This window comes from Dermochelys coriacea, chromosome 9, assembly GCF_009764565.3.
Source record: "Dermochelys coriacea isolate rDerCor1 chromosome 9, rDerCor1.pri.v4, whole genome shotgun sequence".
Taxonomy (NCBI): domain Eukaryota; kingdom Metazoa; phylum Chordata; order Testudines; family Dermochelyidae; genus Dermochelys; species Dermochelys coriacea.
Genome location: NC_050076.1, coordinates 15,565,167 through 15,590,326, shown reverse-complemented (window position 1 = coordinate 15,590,326; position 25,160 = coordinate 15,565,167). Strand labels below are relative to the sequence as shown.

The 25,160-nt window shown below is 44.5% G+C and overlaps 1 protein-coding gene across 1 annotated transcript in view; it reads left to right on the top strand.

Moving 5' to 3' along the window:
* The window catches only part of FNDC3B (fibronectin type III domain containing 3B), a 359,968-nt gene extending 347,811 nt beyond the window's left edge, over positions 1 to 12,157 (top strand). Inside the window, exon 26 of the mRNA XM_038417217.2 lies at positions 8,676 to 12,157. Coding sequence (XP_038273145.1) covers positions 8,676 to 8,987 — 312 coding nt within the window. The 3' untranslated portion in view covers positions 8,988 to 12,157. The remainder of the gene's footprint in view (positions 1 to 8,675) is intronic.
* The last annotated feature ends 13,003 nt before the right edge of the window (positions 12,158 to 25,160 follow it).

Genomic DNA, 25,160 nt, shown 5'->3' with positions numbered 1-25,160 from the left:
CCGTGTGTAGTCCACACAGGTCGCCATTGACCCCCACCAGGTTGTCTGGCTGGGTTCCATCTAACAGAGGCTCCAGGCACCGCTCCGCCTCGAAGAGCAGATATCAACAGGACCGAGGCAGACGACGCCGAAGGTCCTCATCTCAGCAGGGCTACCATAATCAGTCGCAACATGAACATCGACGCTATTTTATTCTTTGTCTCACTCTAGGACCCCGCCATGGCACCGCTCCTGTAGCCCCAGGCATCGATCACTGGAGCCTCGCTGTCGTGGAGCCGCCCACCGGAGCCAATCACGGAGCAGCTGCTACCAACAGTTCCGTTCCTCCACGTCGGGGTTGCAGTCTCATAGTCAGCACCACTCCCGGTGCTGCCACTTCTCCCGATTCAGGGACAGCAGCAGGTCGTATGTCAGCCTGGTCTCTCTTCATAGTCTGTGGATCAGGCCAGCCAGGCCGAACAGCCTGCTCCGCGGGTGCCACAGCAGGTGCAGTGGCACTGGGCCCTGTGGCTGGCACAGTGGTACCAGTGGGCACCATGGCCCCTGACGAAGCCCCCAGTCAGGGCTCGCTCGGTGGCCGGAACTTCTGAACGGCCATTGGCCTCCCTGTCCAGGCCTCTGAGAAAAGAGTCAGTAGGCACAATGCCCGGAGAGCAACCAGGGGGTGGATTCTCCGGTGCCAGTGGACACGCAAAGTACCACGCCTGTCTCCTTGCCCTCCCCTGATGAGGTGATTACAGTCCCTCCATTCCACAGGAGGACTCTAAATCACACCAGGAACTGTTGAAAAGGGTGACATCAAACCTCAACCTTCAGGCAGAGGACGTGGAGCAGCCCTCGAACTTCCTCTTTAATGTCCTGTCTACCTTGGTACCAGGCAGGATGGCCTTGCCAGTCCGTGAAGGGGTGGTGAAAATTTCAAATGCCTTGTGGCAAACCCTGGCCTCACTGGCCCCATCTCTAACAGAGCAGAATGTAAGTATTTTGTGCCTGCCAAAGGTCATGAATACCTTTACACCCACCCTGCTTCTAACTCCCTCGTGGTTGAGTCGGTCAACCACAGGGAACGGCAGGGCCAACCAGCCCCTACTCCAAAAAATAAAGACTCAAGGAGGCTGAATTCCTTTTGGAGAAAAATGTATTTGTCCTCAAGCTTCCAGTTATGGGTGGTGAACCATCAGGCTCTCTCGGGCCGGTACGAGTTTAATCTATGGGGCTCTCTACCCAAGTTTGAGGACTCCCTCCAGGAGCGTGACAGGAAGGAGTTCAAAGCTCTGGTGGAGGAGGGTATGGCAACCGCAGCAGATTCCCACCCAGGTCACCCACTGTAAATACGAGCCCCCTTATAAAAAGTCGCGACACTATAAGAAACAGCCGCAGAGGCAGTCTGGGTCTACCCCCCAGTCTGGGTACTCCAAAGGCAAACAGGCAGGGAAACAGCAGTTTTGACGGCGACAACCTACCAGTTCTCATCAGGGATCCACCCTCAATAAAGCTTCCCTTCTCCAACCGGTTGTGTGCTTTCCTCCCGGAGTGGTCACGGCTGACCTCAGACCGATGGGTCCTCAGCACCATCTCCCGGGGCTACACCCTCCAGTTTACCTCTACCCCACCCAACCACCCTCTGCCCCCGTCCCTCCTGGGGGACCCCTCTCACGAGGCTCTGATCGAGCAGGAGGTGGGGCGGCTCCTTGGCCTAGAAGCTGTGGAAGTGATGCCAGCAGAGATCAAATGCAAGGGGTGCTACTCCCTCTATTTCGTTATCCCGAAGGCCAGAGGGGGCTCACGCCCATCCTGGACCTGCGAGACCTGAACTAGTACATGGTGAAGCTCAAGTTCTGCATGGTCTCCCTGGCCTCCATCATTCCCTCCCTGGATCCCGGGAACTGGTATGCTGCCCTCGATCTGCAGAACACATACTTCTACATCTATGTATTTGAGGGGCACAGACGCTTCCTCCGTTTCATGGTTGGGCAGAAACACTACCAATTTACGGTCCTCCCATTTGTCCTGTCAACTGCCCCCAGAGTATTTACAAAGTGTATGTCTGGTGGTGGCCTACCTCAGGTGCTGTGGGGTCCAGATCTTCCCCTATCTGGACAACTGGCTGTTCAAGGGCAGCTCCCAGTCACAGGTGCAGGACCACGTGGCACTCCTCCTGTCCACGTGCACCACTCTGAGCCTGTTAGTAAACAACATCAAGTCCACGTTAGTCCAAGTACAACGCATAGAGTTTATCGGGGTAGTCCTGAATGCCACATCAGCCAGAGCCTCCCTTCCACCGGACAGGTTCAAGACCCTGAAAGAGCTCATCGACACAGTCGCAAGATTCTCAGTGACAACAGCCAGAGCGTGTCTCCAACTCTTGGGTCACATGTCGGCATGCACATATGTGGTTCATCACGCCAGGCTCAGGATGAGGCCCGTACAGCTCTGGTTGGCCTCGGTGTTCTCCCAGGCCAGAGACAGGATGGACAAGGTCCTCACTGTGCCTGAACCAGTGATCACCTCCCTACGATGGTGGTCCTCCCCAAGGAACCTGTCCTGTGGGGTCCCGTTCAGAGGTAGGCCCCCATCTCTGGAGTTGGTGTCTGACACATCAGACCTGTGGTGGGGAGCCCATGTCGGAGACGTTCAGACCCAAGGTCTGTGGTCTGCACAGGACCTGGCTCTCCACATAAACGTCAAGGAGCTCAGGGCATCCGGCTAGCATGCATGGCCTTCTGCTCACACCTGGAGGGCAGAGTGGTCAGAGTTCTCACGGACAACATGGCCTCAATGTTTTACATCAACAGGCAAGGTGGGGCCCGATCCTCTGCTCTCTGCCTGGAAACCCTCAAGCTGTGGGACTTCTCTATAGCCCCATGACATTTGCCCATAGGCCTACCACCTTCCGGGCACCCAGAACTCATGGGCAGATTGCTTGAGCAGGGACTTCTCGTCTCAGCACGAGTGGTCTCTTCACCCAGAGGTGGTACACAGACTTTTCCAAGAGTGGGAAACTCCCCAGATGGACTTGTTCGTGACTCGGCAGAACCGTCGCTGTCCCCAGTTCTGCTCCAGGGGTGTGGGTACTGGGACAGGGAGCTACCTCCGATGCCTTCCTCCTGTCCTGGTCAGGCCAATTTCTCTGTGCCTTTCTCCCGTTCCCGCTGATCGGCAAGGTCCTGGAAAAGATAAAGACGGACAAGGCCTGGGTCCTCCTGAGTGTCCCGGCGTGGCCCAGGTAGCATTGGTACGGGACACTCATGAGCCTGCCAGTCACCCCACCATGGCCGTTACTATCCTACCCAGACCTCCTCTCCCAGGACCAGGGCCGCCTCTTCCACCCCAACCTAGCGGCTCTCCACCTCACGGCATGGCTGCTCAGTGGTTAGGCCGGGAGGAATGGACATGCTTGGAAGGGGTTCAGCACATCTTCTTGAAAAGCAGGTGTCCCTCCATGTGCCGAGCCTACTTGGCAAAGTGGTCTCAGTTTTCCCAACAGGCAGCTGAGCGGGATGTTTTCCCCCGTGACTGCCCCGATCCAGCTCATTTTGGACTGCCTCCTTCACCTTAAAGCCCAAAGCCTAGCACCCTCTTCCATCCAGATGCACTTGGCGGCCATATCGGCCTTCAACCCGCCAGTACAGGGGCACATGGTATTCTCCCAGGCCAATTCCTTAAGGGATTGGATCGTCTCGTATGTTAGGCCTCCTGTCCCGCAGTGGGATCTTAACTTGGTGCTGGATTGACTGACAGGCCCCCCGTTTGAGCCATTAGCTACATGCTCCTGGTCGCACCTCTCGTGGAAGGTAGTCTTACTGGTAGCGGTCACATCAGCTAGATGGGTCTTGGAATTCAGGGCCCTGACCTCTGAGCCCCCATTCATGGTGTTGCATAAGGATAAGGTCCAGCTCCACCCACACCCTTCGTTCCGCCCGAAGGTGGTCTCCGCCTACCACATGGGTCAGAACATTTTCCTGCCGGTCCTCTGCCCCAAGCCCCATGTGTCCAGTGAGGAGCACCGTCTCAACACGCTGGATGTGAGATGGGCTCTGGCCTTTTACTTGGAGCAGACTAAGCCGTTCAGGACGTCCTCACAGATGTTCATCGCCTCAGCCGAGCACATGAGGGGTTGGCAGCTCTCCAAGTGGATCCTCTCGTGCATCCGTACTTGTTATGACCTGGCGGAAATTCCTCCACCGTCGATTGTGAGGGAAGAATCTACTAGGGTGCAAGCCTCGTCAGCTGCCTTTTTAGCCTATGTCCCATTCAGGACATTTGCAGGGCTGCCACATGGTCTTCAGTTCACACTTTCATCTCACATTATGCAATCTTCTCCCAGACCAGGGAAGACGCCAGCTTCGGCAGGGCTGTGCTCCATCCCGAGAGTTTGTGAACTCCTACCCAACTCCAACAGATATAGCTTGGAATTACCTATGGTGGAATATACATGAGCAATCACTTGAAGAAGAAAAGACAGTTACCTTTTCCGTAATTGTTCTTCGAGATGCATTGCTCATGTCTATTCCACTTCCCGCCCTCCTTCCTTTCTGTCGGAGTTGTCTGGCAAGAAGGAACTGAGGGTGGGGGGAGCGTGCAGTGCCCCTTATACCGTGCCATGGAGGCACCATTCCAGGGGTTTCTAGGGGCACTCCCCTATGGTACTGCTAGGGGAAAAACTTCTGACACTGGTGCATGTGGCAAGCACACACACCTATTGTGGAATAGACATGAGCAACATATCTCGAAGAACACCAGTTACGGAAAAGGTAACTGTCTTTTCTACCTACTGCTTTGATGCCAAACTCTCCATGAATGTTGAACACATGAAACGGGGAGAATATGAGTCTTAGTTTACATGTTTTATTTTTTATTTAACTTTTGGAGCCAAGTAGTATTGCTTTCTAAAATGAACCTCATCAATAGCGTATATGGAGAGATTGTAGCTGGCTTAGAGGCATTAAAAATCCATAGCAAGTCTTGACCCAGGCCTTGGCAGGTAATGAAATACTGATTTCTTGGCTGAGGTGTAAAATGCACAGGAGAACATGATGATTGGTCCATTATTGAGGTCTTGAATGTCTATTTCAATTTAAGCTTTGTAAAGACACCCCGCTTAACAGGAAAGATGTATTAGAATTGGAAAGAGTATAACAGAATTACAACTGGGTTCAAAAAAGAATTAGATATTAGATACAGAGTTATCTGTGTGTTCAATTGCTATTCGTTTGAGCTATTCCTTTTTATTTGGATGTGTAATGTTGTATTTCGTTTTCTAGCTCTACATATAAGAAGTTTTCTGTCAGCTCAGTTTTAATTTCTCTTTTGTTTCCTATTTATAAACCAGAACTCTCCCATTCAAGTGAATGGAGCCTGTCTTGGGGCTTCCATTCCTGCTGTGGGAAAATTAAAAACTGATTAAACAGCAAAAGGCAAGACAAGATCTTCAACCTCTGAAAAGATGGAGGCAATCTAGTTTTTGCACAGGAGGCTTATGTGGCATGCAACACATTGTTTTGCGTTTCAGTGTTCAATAAAATACCGACCTTAACAATTCTTTGCTACATAAATTGTTGTCAATGATTATGTGTTTGTAGGATTAACATTAACTCCATTTCACTTTTTCCACTTAAGTCTCAACATCCACTCCCAGTTATTTATGCAGATTCATATTTTATTCCACTTACTCTGATTCATACTCACTGAGTCATAAATTCTCTAAATTGTATTATCATTAACAGGTTAAGTTTTGGATACATTAAAAATTGGATAAAATGCAACCAAGAGGAACTTCACATAAGAATGGCCGTACTGTGTGAGATCAATGGTCCATCTAGCTCAGCATGTATCTTCCTACGGTGGCTAGTGCCAAATGCTTCAGAAGGAATGAACAAAACAGGACTATTTTGAGTGAGCCACCCCATGTGGTCCAATCCCAGCTTCTGGCAGTGGGAGGTTTAGGGACACCTGGAGCATGGGGTTGCGTCCCTGGAGCATCTTGGTTAATGGCCATTGATGGACCTATCCTCTGTGAACATATCTAATTCTTTTTTGAACCCAGTTATACTTCTGGTATTTGCAACATCCCCTGGCAATGAGTTCCATAGGTGGACTGTGTGTTGTGTGAAAAAATACTTCCTTATGTTTGTATTAAACCTGCTGCCTATTAATTTCATTGGGTGATCTCTGGTCTTGTATTATGTGAAGAGATAAGTTTCAGAGTAGCAGCCGTGTTAGTCTGTATTCGCAAAAAGAAAAGGAGTACTTGTGGCACCTTAGAGACTAACAAATTTATTAGAGCATAAGCTTTCGTGAGCTACAGCTCACTTCATCGGATGCATCCGATGAAGTGAGCTGTAGCTCACGAAATCTTATACTCTAATAAATTTGTTAGTCTCTAAGGTGCCACAAGTACTCCTTTTCTTTTTGTGAAGAGATAAGTAACCCTTTTTCTCCACAGCATTCATGATTTCATAGACCTCCATCATATCTCCCCTTCATTGTGTCTTTTGTAAGATGACCAGTCCAAATCTTTTTTAATCTCCACTCATATAGAAGCTGTTCCACATCCCTCATCATTTTTGTTGCCCTTCTCTGTACTCTTTCCAATTCTAATATATCTTTTTTGAGATAGGGCAACCAGAACTGCACACAGTCATCAAGGCACCATGGATTTATTTAGTGGCATTATGATATTTTCTGTCTTATTATCTATCCCTTTCCTAATGCTTCCTAACATTCTGTTAGCTTTTTTGACTGCCACTGTACACTGAGCAGATGTTTGCAGAGAACTATCCACAATGACTCCAAGATCTCTTCCTTGAATGGTAACACCTAATTTAGACCATCATTTTATAAGTATAGTTGGGATTATATTTTCCAGTGTGCATTACTTTGTACTTATCAACATTGAATTTTATCTGTCATTTTGTTGCTGAGTAAACCAGTTTTTGTGAGATCCCTTTGAAACTCTTATCAGTCAGCTTTGGACTTAACTATCTTGAGTAATTTACAAAAAGAAAAGGAGGACTTGTGGCACCGTAGAGACTAACAAATTTATTTGACCATAAGCTTTCATGAACTACAACTCACTTCATCAAGCTGTAGCTCACAAAAGCTTATGCTCAAATAAATTTGTTAGTCTCAAAGGTGCTACAAGTCCTCCTTTTTGCGAATACAGACTAAAACGGCTGCTACTCTGAAACTTGAATAATTTAGTATCATCTACAAACTTTGCCAACTCATTGTTCATCCCCTTTTCCAGAACATTTATGACTATGTTGAACAGCCCAGGTCCCAGTACCTGCTAGTTATCTCTTTCTATTGTGAAAACTGACCTTTTTTTCCTACCCTTCGTTTACTATCTTTTAACCTGTTACTGATCCATGAGAGGACCTTCCCTCTTATCCCATGACTGCTTACTTTTGCTTAAGAGCCTTTGGTGTGGGATCTTTCTGAACGTCCAAGTATATCAACTGGATCACTCTTGTCCACATGCTTTGTATATTTTGTTTTCCCACTCTCAGGATGTTATACATATTTCAAAAAACAGTTTATCTCTGGCCCTTTGCTTCTCTTTTGGAGATCATCAGATTTTATTTCTGGCCATGATTCATACTGTAGGTAATCTTGGAAAAGTGATTTCACCTGTCAGCTGTAAAAACCAATGTATTTTTACTCACATATGCTAGCTTTTGGTGACTATCATTAAAGAGGAAATGAATCTCTCTGTTGAAAAGTAACTGTTAGCTTTGAACAATCCATAAACTCCCAACACTTTGTATATGCTGTTCTAATAAACATCTCATCCTTTTATATATATAAAAGGCTAGGGCCATTTATGAACTACTGCTACTACTGTAAAATTGTAAAATTATAGGCCATAACTCTTAAGGGAAATATGAAGAAAACAATTGAAAAATAAGTTGCATCAAAACAAAACTTGTAACTAGTTTAGGATTATTCTAAGACTGCCTTCCAATAACATGATTTTGCAGGTTTTCTCTATATGTTGGCCAAATATTGCAATCAGACCTGTGAGTGGAATGCATGATATGGCAGAATTTGGCCCCAAATCTGTATTTATATTGTTATGTTGATAAAGCATAACTTTAATGTTGTTTATATTATTTACTGAACCACAAAAATGTTCAGAAAGTTTTGCCTCCTGAGATGGACTAATTGCTTGAAATCTTTCCTGCCTTTGTTTTTGTCTTTCTCTGTGTGTTCACTAGATGTTCACAAGTACTGAATATGGAGAATTGCCATAATTGACCATCTATTGTACAATCCTCTCTGCTCCACATTCTGGCTTCATTGACTGCTTGTGACATACTAAGATCTTGCCCTAAAATTAGTTTGGATGCTTCCTGAAAGAACTCAGCTTTAATGGTTTGCTTTAAAGGTCTGATGACAAACCCTTGCAGAACCAAAACTCTCCTGAACTTCATTGGAACTTGTAGTTATGTATGTAATGTAGGATCAGGCAGTTGGTTTCATAAAATGCCTATACCACTATTTAGATTATGAAGTAGTAAACTGAGTATTTGAAATCTAAATCTCTCACAAATGATGTTCTGTCAAGGATAGCATAATGCTATTTATGAATGGTGTTGATATGAAAAAAATCTTTGGCACATGAATGTCCATTGATTTTTAAATTTGATTGTGAATTTTAATTTGTTTTGCAGGTGTACAAGGGAGATGAGACAACATTCCAAATCCCAGGCCTTCAGACCAACACAGACTACCGATTCCGTGTCTGCGTATGTCGCCGATGCTTGGATACCTCACAGGAACTTAGTGGACCTTTCAGCCCGTCTGTTGCCTTTATGCTCCAACAAAGGGAGATCATGCTTACAGGGGAATTGGGAAGCATAGATGATCCTAAGATAAAGAGCATGATGCTTACTGATGGACAGTGGGCAACCCTCATTGTTATTGGCTTTGCATTTTTGTCAATTTTATTTGCCTTTATATTACAATACTTCTTTATGAAGTAGAGAATCCAATGAAAGTTTGAGGTATAAATTGAACTAATGCTACGCATTATAATCCACACATTTATTAAGATATTCCTTGAAATCTTTTTGTTCTACCATACATTTTATATACTTCTCTTATTTTTACAGTTCTAGCTAGGAAAAAGATAAATCAGTGTTTTGGTGCACCTTTTTGAAATTCAAAACTAGGAAGAGGTCAAACTGGAGAAATAAGCAAACCAGATACCAAAAGCAAGATTTTTTTCCTTCAAAGTTTCGGAATTGCAATCAATTTGCCTTTACGTTTTTTTTTTGTTTGCTTGGTTTTGCAACTGTTTCCCCACTGACATCCTTATAGTCTTTCATATATGTTACAATTTAGTAAATTATAATCCTCAGTCACTTATTTTGTCTCTTCTGTATCTGTAAACATTAATCACAAGTGTGTATAGTAATAAGGCTAGAATGCAGTGTTAGTCAACAGTACCAGTCTTTCACCGACCAGTATTACCAATGTTACCTATGATTTATTCACTACAATACATTTGTCCCAGTTTTTTTCAAGATAAAATATACACTCAATTATTTTAACTGCTTAGTGCATTTAAATCAAAACAATGCACTGCCATCTAAAACTTTTTTAATTATCTGTTATTTCTATGGTTACAACACTATGAACTGCCTGTATAAGAAATCAGATAATCAAACTGCATATAAATTATGAAGCATTATAGTTTTTTTTTGAGCATTTTGATTCACAGCAGTAACTTTAAGTAAGAGGGCATTGTGCAATAGTTAGTTATTCCCATGTTCAGCTGTTGGAAAGCTGCTTTAACTTTGTTTGTTGTTGTGTGTGTGTATATATAACTACTTTTAATCAATAGATTTATTATATTCTATTTTGTTCAGCCTGATTTCTAAGATTAGAGCTGGTGACAGCTTACTGCCTCTACTGATTATGTAAGATTTACACTCAATGTAAACAATCTTTATAGTCAATCAGTCACATCTGGAGGAAGATCCATTTTATAGACCTGTCTTGGGGGTATCAGAAATGAGGTCAGTTAATTTAAGTACCTTAAATGGATGCCTACATTATTCTCATGACAGAGTCAATCAAAATATTTGATACATTGCAAAAGCCAAAGTAAATTATCCGAATTTATCATTTCTCTTCTTACAGCAGTGGCCCACACATATATGTGTTAATCCATCAAAATACTAGATTTTTAACTCACGAGTCATTGGATTATTTATATTGAAGTCAACAACGTATGAGTACCTCAGGGACAGTAATGAGCTGGAGGTGCAAATCAATTCCAAAAGGGTGCAACAGATACACAATGTATATCCCTTCCTCTTGTTTTTGTATATTTTTGCTACTTGGTTTTGCTTTTGTCATAGCTGTTTCGTGCTCTCTTTACGTTGTCTAAGATGCAGTGTCCTATATTAGCATAATATTCCCTTAACCAAAGTAATGGGGAAACCCACATTATTTTTGTTTTAGGTTTATTTATACAATATACTGCATCCAGTACTTTAAATGCCAATTACAGTGCAATCTTTTATTTATTGTAAAAAAATAAAAAATAAAGAAGTGTACTTATGTACTAATTTTTTTCCCCTTGTAGCATGTTACATTTTGTCTGTTTTATACTGTTGTACTTTAGGTCAACTTTTTACCTGGCAGCATTCCTAGTATTATTAACCTTCTTACATTTTCATGTGTTTTTAAAGATGGGAGCATCTAGTGCATTAAATGCCAAAAAACAAAAAGGTTATCAGTGATTGAAACGTTTACATGTATCCAAAAAACATAATCATCTCTTGAAAGAAAGTGCTAAGATTAATGAATGATTCCTTGTGCCTCTCTAGATGTAGCAAATATTACAAATGTTCTGTATTTTGTTATTGACTATAATTAGTTTAATTTAGCCTTGCAAACTGATGGCATTGAGCTAAATATAAGTTTTTGTTTTTGCCAAAGTCATGGCTTGTCAAATTTATTTACATTTTATTTAAATTTATTTGTGATATGAAACTTTGTGATCTTGCATCTATTTTGTGAGCAAAGCATACACAGCTGTCTTCAACGGGGGGGAAGATGTATTTTTTAAAACAATGAAACGTCATCCGTAGTTTGAAAACCCACAGATTTGAATAGATTCCCTTTTTGAATTTTTGGAATACTGTTTTCGCAGTGCTGCTACAAAATCTAAGCCTGGTGTGTTTTTAAAAAAAAACTGTAATAAATAAAACTTGCTTTGGATAATATGTTTTCTTCTGAAAGTATGGAGCAGTTTTACAAGCAGTGAGCAAAGGTTGGAGAACAAAAATCTGTAACACTTTAAGCATTTCTAATTCATTTGGTATCCATTATAATCACAGTAATCAAAGAGCCCAATCCAACTCCTATTGAAGTTAATGGAAAAAGTCTTCTATGCAAGTTGGATCAGGCCCATATTAAGTTAATTTGACATCAGTATTTACTTTGTATATACTGCCATTATAATCCTAGTAATACCATTATAATCCATTGTCATGTAACCATAAAGTGTTACAGATTTTAAACCATTCCCGCTTCTACTTTCATTATCAATGATTACAACAATTTACTGATGCTTTTTAGTTCCTGTGCGTCTTTATATTCTTTCCCTGGCCCAATAAATATCAGTCATGTGAACCAAGCCCAAAAACCCTGTGCTCTCCAAGAAAGTGTAAAAATAAATTAAAATAAAAAAAGGAAAAATAAGTATTTAAAATATATTAAAAATGGAAAGAAACATTTTTATATTATCTGCCTTTTTCTTTATGAACTTGAAATGTTGTAGTTTTCTAATCCCGTTTTGTTGGCTACAGTAGTTCAGTATTCAATGTCACAATTGAAAAGTGCCCTAACTGAATGTGTATGAACATTATCCTTGCACAATTCTTTAAATTGAAAAAAAATAAAAATGTTTTTACCTCACTACGGGAACATACATTCCAAGCTTTTCAACTTTAAGAGAAAAAATAATCATGTTTTCTTGTATTGTAAATTTTAGACTATTTCATATGCATTGTATTAAAACTGCCATATCTATTTTAATGTATAGATTTTGCAGATACTACGCTATGTATGTAAGACTTAACTGTATCTGTAGTGTATATGTAATATATTTATGCCCAATAAATGTTTTAATTCTTTCTGATATTAACGATGGTTATTTTTAACTGAGTACTTTGTCCTTTACATCCTTATAGGTATTAGTCTGTTTCCTGCCAGTAGCGTTACAGCAGCCTAAAACTGGAGAAATAGCTATGAATCAAGCCCAGTATGTTGCTGAGTTGGAATCTTAAAGATTTTTAAAAGGGTTCATATTTCCTTTTCCTGTTCAGAGTGATTATCTGCCTGTCTTTGTCATTATATTGGGACCATCTTTTCAGACTATAAAGAGAATGCTTTGTAAGTGCTTGTCAAAGTCCATTAATTTTCTATAGCTTTCCTAATGGATGCTGTAGTCCCACAAGGTCACTAAATACTGCCTTGGAATAATTAAATCTCACTAAACTAGAGATGAGCAAACTGGCCAAACTCCTGGAGTTTGGGGGTTTTTTGTTTTTTTTTTAACCAAAGTTCTATTCTGATTTCTATCCCAGATACTGTTGTTCCCAACAGAAGAGTTGCACCTTCCTGAATGAGCAGTCTATTGGGACATTACCCTATCTGCTGAAATGGTCTGGTCACAGGATAGAATAATCACTGACTGCTGTAGCCTCTTGTGTGGCTGGGTAAATAGAAGAGATACCCCCACCAAAGCATGGCTTTGGTCTTGTGCACCTAGGGGACTCAATGTCATCTCCTTCTCTTTTTTAAGGCTGATTGGAGGCACATTGCAGGTTCCTAGTCCATCCATTGCAAAGCTTCATCTGCTTCCAAGTAGGGTTACATTCTGCATCATAAGTCTTGTGGCCATTGGGTCCCAATCCAAAACCCATTGACCTGAATAGAAAGACTCCATTGACATCAACGGCTTTGCCAGGGATCCCGGATTTGCTTGACATGACCCTAAATAGGGATTTTGATGCAATATGCTCACAACAAAGACATAATGAGGGGCACATGATTTGGCTGTAGTGGTCAAACCTGACCAGACAGCATGGTTATGCCAATACAGCCTGGGCTACCGTTGCAATCACAAGATAACATCCCTATGGTACCTATGTGAATGGTGAGGAAGCTTCAGTTAATTGTTTATGAGGAGATCTTTCTATGGCTTGCCATCTTCCATGGTTCACTAATATAAATTGCTATAGACAGCCTTCTCAGCCCATTAAAACTCATGCACATGTCCCCTGAGCCCTAATTTGGGGAGCTAACAAATGCAAAGGTGAATCTCCACTTTTTTTTTTTCTCAAATGTATGTTCCGGCCCCTTTCCTTGTGAAAAGTCATGAAAATGTAACCAGTGCAAACTGATCACTAAGGTGGGAGCGTAAACATAGAGCTCATCAAAATGTTCCCAGTGAACTGTGGGGTTTTGTTAAAAACAATATGCTTTTGCAGGAAAATGTTTCAAAACTCCCAGAGAAGAATTTAACAAAATATAACATGAAAATTTGTTTCATTCTGAAATTTTTGTTTTTGAAAAATGAAAGTTTGAAATCTTAAAATTTCATATTTCTCCCTTCTCTACTTTTTTTCCCTTTCTTTTTTGCCTCTGACTACAATAAAATGAATAATATCCAGCGGCAGTGGGTTTTTTCACTTTTTCCTCTTTCTTTTCTTTTTTCCACTCTAATTTTTTCAGAACTTCTCCATCTTTGGAAAAGTTACAGAAGAGCAAAAGGAAAAATGCCATTCTAACTTTTCAATGTTGCTAAGCTGGCAAAGTTTAGAACAGTCAAAGAGTATGGAAAGAAAAGGAGAGGGAAAGAGGAAAAATGGGGGCAGAGGGATACCCTAAACATTATCCATTTCTACTGCATTCAGTGGCAAAAAAGAGAAGAGTAGATGACAAAAAAAAAAAAAAAAGTAAAATTTAGAAATTTGGAAAATGTTTTCAAGAACCAAATTGAAATGAAAATTTCAATCTGAATCTAGATGAAAATTTCATTTTTTGTGATCTTCCTGCAAAATTTAACAAATTTCAAATATAGATTTTTCCATTTGCAATTTTTCAGAGAGAAAAATAGATTTTTCAACCAATTCCCACTCGCCTCTTGTCAGGGTTCCTTCCCCACTTTGAGCTCTAGGGTACAGATGTGAGGACCTGCATGAAAGACCCCCTAAGCTTATTCTTACCAGCTTAGGTTAAAACTTCCCCAAGGTACAAACTTACCTTTTGTCCTTGGACCTTATGCTGCCACACCAAGCATGTTAAACAAAGAATAGGGAAAGAGCCCACTTGGAGACGTCTTCCCCCCCAAGCCCTACACCCCCTTTCCTGGGGAAGGCTTGATAAAAATCCTCACCAATTTGCATAGGTGAACACAGATCCAAACCCTTGGATCTTAAGAACAATGAAAAAGCAATCAGGTTCTTAAAAGAGAATTTTAATTAAAGAAAAAGTTAAAAAAAAAAAAAATTCTGTAAAATCAGGAAGGGAAATACCTTATAGAGTAGTCAGATTCAAAACATAGAGAATCCCTCTAGGCAAACCTTAAGTTACAAAAAGACACAAAAACAGGAATATACATTCCATTCAGCACAGCTTATTTTATCAGCCATTTAAACAAAACAGAATCTAATACATATCTAACTAGATTGCTTACTAACTCTTTACAGGAGTTCTGACCTTCATTCCTGTTCTGGTCCTGGCAAAAGCATCACATACACAGACAGAAACTTTGTCTCCCCCCCCACCCCCCAGCTTTGAAAGTAACTTGTCTCCTCATTGGTCATTTTGGTCAGGTGCCAGCGGGATTATCCTAGCTTCTTAACCCTTTACAGAATGGGTTTTGCCTCTGACCAGGAGGGATTTTATAGTTCTGTATATAGAAAGGTGGTTACTCTTCCCTTTATATTTATGACACCTCTGAACACAGCTTATTAACTTTTTTTGACTGGATATAAAACAAGGTTCAAAGCTGTAGGGGCAGCTACTGCTGTAGGCACTAAGTCTGCTACAAACTCCCTACCAGCTGTCTGGCTGCACTGAGCCACTGCCTCTGTCCTTCAGCCAGTGTGTTCTGTGATCTCTGGTCACAAGGAGAGGAAGATCCTTTTGTGAGAGTCAGCACAGTCTAGTAGACTGAGTGAGGGACCATTCCCAGCTCTGACACTGTCTCCCTTTTTGGCCATGGTCAAGTCACATAGGACAAACATTTAAAACTTGGGCGCCCAGAGCTAAGCACCTCATTCAAAGGCATGGATTTAGGTAATTACCTTTATACAACGCAGATTTGAAAATGTAGGCCCGAACCATTTTGCATCTTTTTCGTTCAGTGAAGTGGGGATAATCACATTTAACAACAATTCAGAGGGCTGTGGCACAATCAGGAAGTTGATGTTTGTAAAGTGCTATGTCCTAGAATACACCAGAAAACACACAAATCCCTCCTAACTGCCCCCAAGTAATCAGCCTACAAAGGGAGAAAGACAAATTAATAAACACACCTGATTCTTAAAGTTGAGCCAATGTTTCATCACCAGTGATGCTGCTACATAAACGAAGAAGTAAACAAAAGAACGTTGGCTTGTGTGCCATAAGAAAACAGTCATTGCCATACTTGTTCAAACCAGTGACTCTATCTAGTTCAGTAGCTTGTCTGACATTGGCCAGTACCAAATGCTCCAGCAGCAATGCAAGAAACCCAATGGTAGGTAGTTATGGAATAAGTTGCCCATAAGGATAATTTCTTCCTATCTTCCAGGAGTTAAGTCTGGTATATTCTCTGATACATACGGCTTTATATCCCTTCCAAATTCTGGCTAACTCTTATATAGATAACAAAAACATCCAAGGCCAGTCCTTGTTTGAATCCTGCTAAACTCTTGGCATCAATAATATCATGTGGCAATGAGTTTCATTGGCCATTATGTTTTAAAGTAAAACAGTGCAGAACAACAATGGCGAAAAGCTGGTAAGAAATAAATTTTAAAATCAAGCGTCTAATCATTTATTAAATACTTTTACATTACTTTGACAATCTTCTGAATCTCTTAAGAATGGGTGATATATTTTAGAAAGCTAAAAATACTGTTATGATTTGTTACTTTAAAACAAAAAATTTTATATAGAAGGAGAAGATTCAGCTAATATTGCAGTAAATAAATGTAAACAATGTCTTTATTTGTCATAAATAATTCCCTGTAAATATTATGTTACTGTGCTTTGTCTTGATATAATTTTGGTCATGTTTTTACAGTCCAGTGAAGATATAAAGCACTAAGTAAATACTAAGGTTTATTGTTGTTTATTTTGTCCATTAGTGCAATTTAAATTTTATGTGCACCTTCTTCAAGGAAAAGTAACTGTTTTCATTTGGCCTCTCAACATTTGCTCATTAGACTGCACTTAACAAAACTGTATGTATCTACTCACATCCTTCAAAAATACCTATAGAATAATAATCTTCACTGTATTTTCTAGGAATGATGAAACATTCTCCTCTGTAAACACACACACATCAGTTTATTATCACAAGAGAGAGCAGGATGATGGAAAGCATCTAAGGCTGGGGCAAGCAAACTTCTTGGCCTGAGGGCCACATTGGGTCTCCAAAATTGTATGGAGGGCCGGTTAGGGGAGGCTGTGTCTCCCCAAACAGCCAGGCGTGGCCCAAACCCCTGCCCCATCCACCACCCCCTGCTCCCTGTCCCCTGACCACCCCCGAACCTCTGACTGCCCCCTGCTGCCCCATCCAACCCATCTTCTCCTTCCTGACTACCCCCAGGATCTCTGCCTCATCCAAATCCCCTGTTCCCCGCCCTCTGACTGCCCCAGCCCCTATCCACACCTCCACCCCCTGACCACCACCACCCCAACTCCCCTACCCTCTATCCAACCGCCCCCAGACCGTGCTGCCTGGAGCACCGCTGGCTGGTGGCGCTACAGCCGCACCACCCAGAGCACCGGGTCAGGCCATGGCTCTGCAACTGCGCTGCCCTCAGCCACCCAGAGAATTGCGCCAGCGGCACAGTGCGCTGAGGCTGCAAGGGAGGAGGGACGGCAAGGGGCGAGCCTCCCCGGTTGGGAGCTCAGGGGCCGGGCAAGAGGGTCCCACAGGCCAGATGTGGCCCGGGGGCCATAGTTTGGCCACCTCTGATCTATTGTCTCCAACCAGCCTACTGGGTAAAATAGGATTTATGGATACCACTTACTGGCTTCCCGATTGCTAATATGGTATAGTATGTGTTACAGTGCTACTGGTGTCTGTGTGTCCTCTGTAGGCCTCTCTCACCCAAGTCTGAAAGTAGAGAGCTTGTGCGATAAGGCAGATGCCAGTGTTGGATTTTACTTCAGGAAATGCAAACCACACTGTAATCATTCTTAGATTTTGCCACGTAAAGCAGCAACTCTCCAGTTCTTCGAGTGATGGTCCTTATTGTATTCTCCTGAGGTTTATATGAATGTGCCATGAGTCCAGAGCTGGAGCTTTTGAAAGCAGTAGTGTGCACATGGTCCTTGCTCTGCCACATGCTTTTGTCCAAGGCAATAAAGGGCAGGGCGGACCCACCACAACCTTAGTTCCTTCTCAGCACAGCATGGTGTGAGGAGCCTCTTCTGTTGTCTTGTCTTTTGTGACGCACTTCTATAATTGAGAAAAAAGACTTTTATTTCTGTACATAGTTAATATTTTTGTTGTTTTTTGTCAGAGTTTTAGTGTTAGTAGTAGTTTTTAGGATTTTAAGGACTTTGGGATGCACAAGTCACCCCTCTGCCCTCCAGCACCTTTCCTGGGTGCTGAGTTATGCCGAAGACTCCAGGGTTCAAAATCTTCACTTCCTGCCCTCACTTGTTCTCAGTCAGCAACAAGCACCTTTACTGCTTGGGGGAAGCCCATGTCACATCCAAGTTCAGTATCTGCCTCCCCTTCCTTGCCCATACCCAGGAAGGCCAGGCTGTCCACCTCATAGAGGTCACGAAGAGGCCACAATCGGATCCAGGTCAGGGAACCCCATCCCCATATATCAGTCTGAGCAATCAAGGAGCTCAGCTCCTACCCCGGAGACCCAGTCCTATTCTGCCGGTACCATTGCTATGGACCCCGCATTGGGGTCTAGCCATGAAGCAAGGAAACATGTGCATAAGCATGGCAATAAGTCTTCCTCCAGGCCCAAGAAGGATACTGCTCCATCCACAGGTTCTGGCCACGGAGAAACGGCACATTGCAAGGTGCACAAGCATGACAAGAAGCTGCACAGACCGTCGGATCTGTTGGCTCCATCCATTGAGCGTCATACTCCTTCAAGGTCAGCACCGCTGTGGTCAAGGGAGTTGCCAGTTCCAAGACAGACCTCCATTCCAGCTCCGGTTCCTAGCGAGGAGCACATTCTGCTGATGCCGGGGAGACTCGGGTCAGCCCCCAAGCCTCATTAACTGTTTGCCTGACCTGAGGAGAGGTCTCCACACCCTCATGTGACGTCGCCTCCTTGGAGGGTGCATTCCCCCATGTTAGACCTGCCTCCTTCAGGCCATGTTCCCACCTGCTCCCCTAAGGCTCCTGCAGTTCCACCAACTCCACCATTTGAACTGGGCTCTAATTTCTCAGGATCGAAGGACTCAGACAAGGCTCAGAGGCTGCCCCTCCCATACCACCAGTGTGACTAGCCCAAGGCCCCGCCAGCTCAATGGCAATATCCTCTGTAACTTTAGTGCTCTTGTGGCCAAGATGGAGTCTACTCTGCAGGCAGATCTGGCCAAGAGAAGGTGCGCGCAGGAGTGTAGCAAGGAAAGTCCCTTCCACTCCAGGGGCACCCAAGAGTGAACACACACGCACACCGGAAAAGTACAATATGAGAAAGGGAAATATTTATTTACAGAGGGATGAAAGGAGAAAAACAGGGCAATATATAGGGGGAGCAATAAAACAGGGCTGCATTCAACATAAGGCCCCACAGGCCCAGAGGTTTCAGTCTGAAAGGGCAGACACTGAGCAATGTGTCTTCACACAGAGTTCAGGAGTCCTGGGCAAAGTTACAGTCCAGTGGTGAGTCTTGGGTGCTCCTGGTCATCTTCGGCACCAGTAAACTTTCCCCAACAAACCCCTCCGGTGCCCTCTTCTGCTGCTCTCTTCAAAGCCACACAGAGCGACAACCTCCCCACTTAACTAGCTAACAGCTTCTCTCCTTATTCCCAATGCAAAGTCAGAAGCTCCAGTACTTGTGGCCCCATGCAGCTCTAGGCAGCAGTGGTACTGGGTCCAGCTCAGGTTTGTCCTTCTCGGGTGATTCCTCCCTGGCACAGTGCTCCTCCTGGCTCTTGCCCTGGGGTGTCCCCGATCAGCCACTCTATCCTTCCCAGGCTTCAGGCAGGTTTTGGCTGCTTCACTCTATGAGGGCCTGCTTGCTGCAATCCTTCTGTCTGGAGCTCGAGACACACACACACCCTGTGGGTCTCCCTTCTGTCTCTGCTCCCCATCCCCACAACAGAACTTCCTCCTCCTGGAACAATCAGCACTTCCCCCTCTTAGGAAGGGGCCATGCTCTCTAAACCCCAAAGGGGTTACAGCACAAGGGTCTTTGGTACCCTACTCCATGGGGCCCTCCTCAGCAGCTGACGGAACCACCGGGATGGCCGTCCTGGGGGTTGTGGCCACAGTATCCACTGTCATAACCCTTGCACTCTGCTCGTAAATAGTCTCCCATTTCCCTCCTTCAACTGTCATCCAGCAGGCAGTCCAAACCACTGTTAGACCATGTGCCGCCAAGTCCAATTCTGACAGTACTGACGGAACCAGAGTGCTTCCCTTCATTGTCCCAGGGTGCCACAGTGTCTTCGACTCCCTCCTCACCCCCAGATGACGACCAACAATTCCAGGAACTGCTTCGTAGGATGACTGGCGCCCTCAACATCCCATTGGAGGAAGTGTAAGATAAACAACACAACTACTTGAGATCTTGCTCGCCTCAGTACCAGCCCAAGTGACCCTACCAATCAATTCTGAGCCATCCTTCAACCAGCCCAGACTATCAGACACACTCCAGCCACCTGCACACCCACCCCCGAAAGGGGCAGAGAAGAGTTACCATGTGCCTCTAACGGGGTCTGAGTTTCTCTTCTCACACTCTCCACCCAACTCCCTCGTCATCCAGGCAGCAATGGAACGGGCTCATCAGCAGCACCCATGTTCCATCCTGGTGGATAAGGAGGGCAAACACATGAACCTGCTGGGCCACAAGGTCTTTTCCTCTGCCAGTTTTGTATTTCCAATTACTTGGCTATGTTCACAAAATACAACTTCATTACTTATAGCAAGTTACTGGATTTCACAGACAAATTGCCCCAGCAGGATCAAGACTATTCTAAAGGAAGGGAAGCAGATTGTGAGGACAGCGCTACAGGCTATGATGGATACAGCAGACACTTCTTTGTGCACAATGGCTGCAGGGATAGTCCTGCAAAGAGAATCCTGGCTACATTCGTAAGGTTTCCCAAGGGAGGTCCAGATCACCATAGAGGTCTTTCCTTTCAATGAGTCTCATCTCTTCAGTCAGAAGACTGATGACTCCCTTTACTCCCTCAAAGACTAGAGCAGCAATTCTCAAACTATGGGGTGAGCTTCCCAAGGAAGACATGGGAATGTGTCAAGAGAGGCACAAGGTTTGTATTTTTAGGGTTTTTTTTTTTAAGAGATCTGGCTGTCAGCCCTGGGTAGCTGTGGCTCATGCAGAAGGACTGTGCCCACCCATAAAGGGGACAGCCAGAGCCCCACTGCCCGGGCTTGGCTCTCCTTCCTCCAACTCCTCAATCCCTCATCAGGAGGCAGCCCTGGCTCGGGCTCTCCTTCCTCTCCCCTTCAAGCCCTCATCTGGAGGTGGCGGGGCTCCAGCTGTCAGCCACAGGGTGGCAGTAGCAGTGCAGAAATAAGGGTGACAATGGGGCGCTAAGTCTGCTGTGAAAAGTGATGACAAATGTCACTTTTCACATTGCCTCCCTTACCTCTATGCTGCTACTGGTGCAGTGCTGCCTTCAGAGCTGGGCATCCAGCCAGCAGCCACTGCTCTCCACTCTGTCTTCAGACCTGAGAGGCGGTATTTGTACTTGGGGAGGGGGGGTTAATGACTACAGACACAAAGAAAGGGGGCCTGATTAAATAGATTTGAGAATCACTACTCTAAAGCCATTCTGTGATGGCTGGGTCCAAGCACAAGTTCTACCACCCACCTCCAACTCAGTGATTCAAAGCTCCCCAGTTCTTTCAACAGCGGTCCTCTGAGCCTCTTCGCAAATGGCAGAGGACCCAATGACCCCATCCCTCAGGTTCATCGTCGTCACAACCTTCTGCATTGCATGCCCAATCCTCTCAAAAATGGTATTTCCGAGTACACATAGAGAGCCGCCAACCACCATATGCCTTATACTGTGCCCCTAACTCATCCCTGTTGCCCAGCACTCTTTGTACCAACCTGGAGTGCGATAATAACAGACAAGTGGGTTCTGCAACATGGCTATACAATCAAGTTCCAAACGCTACCTCGTCCACATCCCCCACCCTGAGCCCACTTCAGGGATTGCTTTCACAACAGTATCCTAGAAGTGGAGTCCTTGCTGCAAAAGGGCACCATCTCAACTGCTTCATAAGGAAGCCAAAGGTTCAAATGGTCACCATGGCGGCCATCATTCCTTCCTCAGAAAAAGGCATGTAGTTCATGACTCTCAATGTGCAGGATGTTTACTTTCATGTGGATATCCATCCTACCCACAGACATTTCCTGAGATTCACGGCACGTCATCGTCACTTCCAATACAGTGTTTTTCCGTTCAGACTTACCACTGCCTTATGCTTCTTCACCAGAGTTTTCTTGGTCATGGCAGCCCACCTCCAGCATCAAGGGGTCCTTGTGTTCCCTTATCTCGATGAATGGCTGCTGGCAGCCTGATTGAGAAAGGAAACTCGAGCCTCAACCACCATGCTGCTCACACTCCTCTTCTCCCTGGGGGTAAGCGTAAATGTTGAAAAATCGACTTTGGACCCCACTCAATCCCTAGAATTTATTGGGGACACATTGATGCGATCTTAGTGCATGCTTACTTACCAGAAGACAGGTTCAAGACCCTGCAGGAGCTAATTTCCAGGATGATATCCAGTCCTTCTGTCCCTGCCTTTCTTGGTCACATGGCAGCTTGCACTTACATGACTGCCTTCACTCCTCAATGTTTGTGCTTCCTACAACTTTGGCTCCAGTGTAGGCCTGAGACCTGATAAATGCCCTCCCCTCCCTCTTCCCCCTCATTAAACCAGCCTTGGGTGAAACTCAGGGAGTTCACCACTAAAATTGAAAAAAAGAATGTTCTGCTGTTGATAAAGTACCCCCATCTCAGGAATGTCCCTAAAGATAGTTATAGCCACCAAGGTTGTAAAGCAGAGACACCCAGGTGCTGGGAAATTAGGGAGGATACAGAAAGAGACTCAATAAATAGTAAGATAAGCTCTGACCAGCGTTTTAATGCTGACCACCTGCATAAGCAGAGAAGGTCATAACTAAGTTACAATATTGGCATGAAAGATAAATGTAAAAAACTTGTAAAGGAAGGAGGCTACATAGGTGCTCGTGAGTAATTGGTTAAGGTTTTGTTATTTAGGAATGGGATAACGTGATAGGTTTAGTAAATTTGAAGGAGGGAGCTAGTTTTACCTATACAATGTAAATGAAAAACAATGCATGTTGGGAACCATTTCCGGACTGCAGTTCAACCTCAAGCAGCTGGAATGCTGACCCCTCTGCACAACCATGATGTGCAAAGGCATCACCGGGAACCACCAGATGAATAAATCCTGACTGGCTGTCAGGTGAAATTTGTCTGTATATTGGGAATGGTGACCATTAGAGATTTGCTTGGTATATGTATTCTGTATGTGTTGCTAATAAATAGATGTTTAGAGCAAAGCTGTATAAGGCTTTTTCACTGGGAAAAGGTTCTGCAGACCTATAGAGCCCTGAGCCCCAAGGGAAAGAGCAGGTACTTAAAATGACCAGGTTTCTTCCTGAGCCCTGGGAGTAAGGATAGCTGTCTTACACCCTGAGCCCTCGGAAGGGAAAGGGTGGGAGTGCCTAAATTGAATGGGTCATGCCTTGAGCCCTCGGTAAGGTATAGGCGGGGTGCCCTAAATTGAGCAGATAACACCAGAGGATCTACTTTCCCATGCGACACTCAAGAGACTTTCCACTCACTGTTTCCTGCAAACTTCTCTTTTCCCTCCAGTGGTCAATGGCTCCGAGTCATGTCTGTAACAGAGTATCATTCCTTCTGTCTTCCCCCTCCACAACAATTATCACGGACACCTCACTCCTGGGTGGCTGTATGACTCAGGGTACTTGGACTGCTCAAAAGTCCTGGATGCACATCAACATCCTGGAGCTTTGGGCTGTGCAGAGAGCACGCCATGCATTTCTCTCATCCATTCCTTCCTGTCACATCCTCGTCATGTCAGACAACACCACCACTGTCTACTACAGCAACAAGCAAGGGGGTACGAGGTCTCCTGTATGTGAAAGCAATTCGCCTTTGGGATTGGTGCATTGCCCACAAGATCCTGTTGTCGGCAGCATACCTTCCCAGAACTCAGAACATGACTGGGGACTCTCTCAGCAGGAAGTTCATGATTGACCATGAGAGGGAGCTTTACAACACTGTGGTCATCAGCATCTTCAGCCTCTGCGGAACTCCAACCCGGGACCTCTTCACCTCCCACACCAACTGCAAATGTAACCAGCACTTCTCCAGAGGAGGGCATGGCACCCATTTCAGGGGGATGCCTTCATTTTCTGGTCTGATCGGTTCAATTATGCCTTCTCCTTCTGCCGTTTCTGTCACAAGTCCTGCACAAGGTCAGGTGTGAGACAGCGACTGTCATTCTGATAGACCCTTTCTGGCCTCACTATTTTTGGTTCCCCCTTCTCCGCATGTCAGCCTGCTCCCCACTTCTGCTGCCACCTCTCCTGGAATTACTCACGCAACAGGGCAGACAGATCTGGATCCTGATCCCCAAACTCCTGACCTCCAGGCTTGGTTTTTGGATAGGCATCTTTGTTAGAGTGGGAATGCTCATAAGCAGTACAGAATGTCCTCTTGAATAGCAGAAAGGAGTCCATGAGGTGATCCTATAAGGCCAAGTGGAAGCGTTTTACTTCTTGGGCCCAGAAGAAGAATCTTGCCTCTGAGGATGTGGACATTTCTCTTCTTCTAGACTACCGCCTCTCCCTAAAAATATCTGGCCTTGCTCTCAACTCTGTTAAGGTCCACATGGTTGCTATCAGTGCCTTCCACCCTCCAGTGGAGGGGCACTCTGTCTTTACTCTCCCACTGAATTCTAGGTTTTGGAAGACTCTTCTTCACATCTTCCCTCCTGTTCAGCCCATTGCTCCCCAATGGGACCTCAATCTTGTCTTCATGATGTTGATGATGTCATCCTTTGAACCTCTGGCCTCATGCACTCTGCTCTCCATGAAGGTCACCTTCCTGGTTGCTATGAATTCTGTGAGAAGGGTTAGTGAGCTGAGGGCCATGATGATGGACCTCCGCTTTATTATATTTAATAAAGACAGTTTCCCTGTGCTTGTACCCTAAGTTACTCCCGAAAGTTGTCTCTCATTTTCATCTCAACCAACCAATACACTTAGCTTCTTTCTTTCTGAAGCCTCATGCCTCAACAGAGGAAAGGCGCTTTCATTCACTTGATGTCTGCAAGGCTCTGGCCTTCTACCTGCAGAGGATGAAACCCTTCAGAAAGTCCCCTAGACTATTTGTCACTATAGCTGAACACGTTAAGGGGCAAGCGATTTCCACTCAGAGGATTTCTAAGTGGGTATCAGGATGCATTACATGCTGCTACCAGTTATCAGGGACATCTCTGCCCCATGGGATATGTGCCCACTCCATGAGAGCACAAGCATCAATTATGGCTGCGCTTCACAACGCACCTCTTACAGATATATGTAAGGTGACCACATGGGGCTTGGTACATACCTTCTCTTCCCATATGACATCTAATTTAGTAGCCTGTCTGACATTGGCCAGTACCAAATGCTTCAGAGGCAATGCAAGAA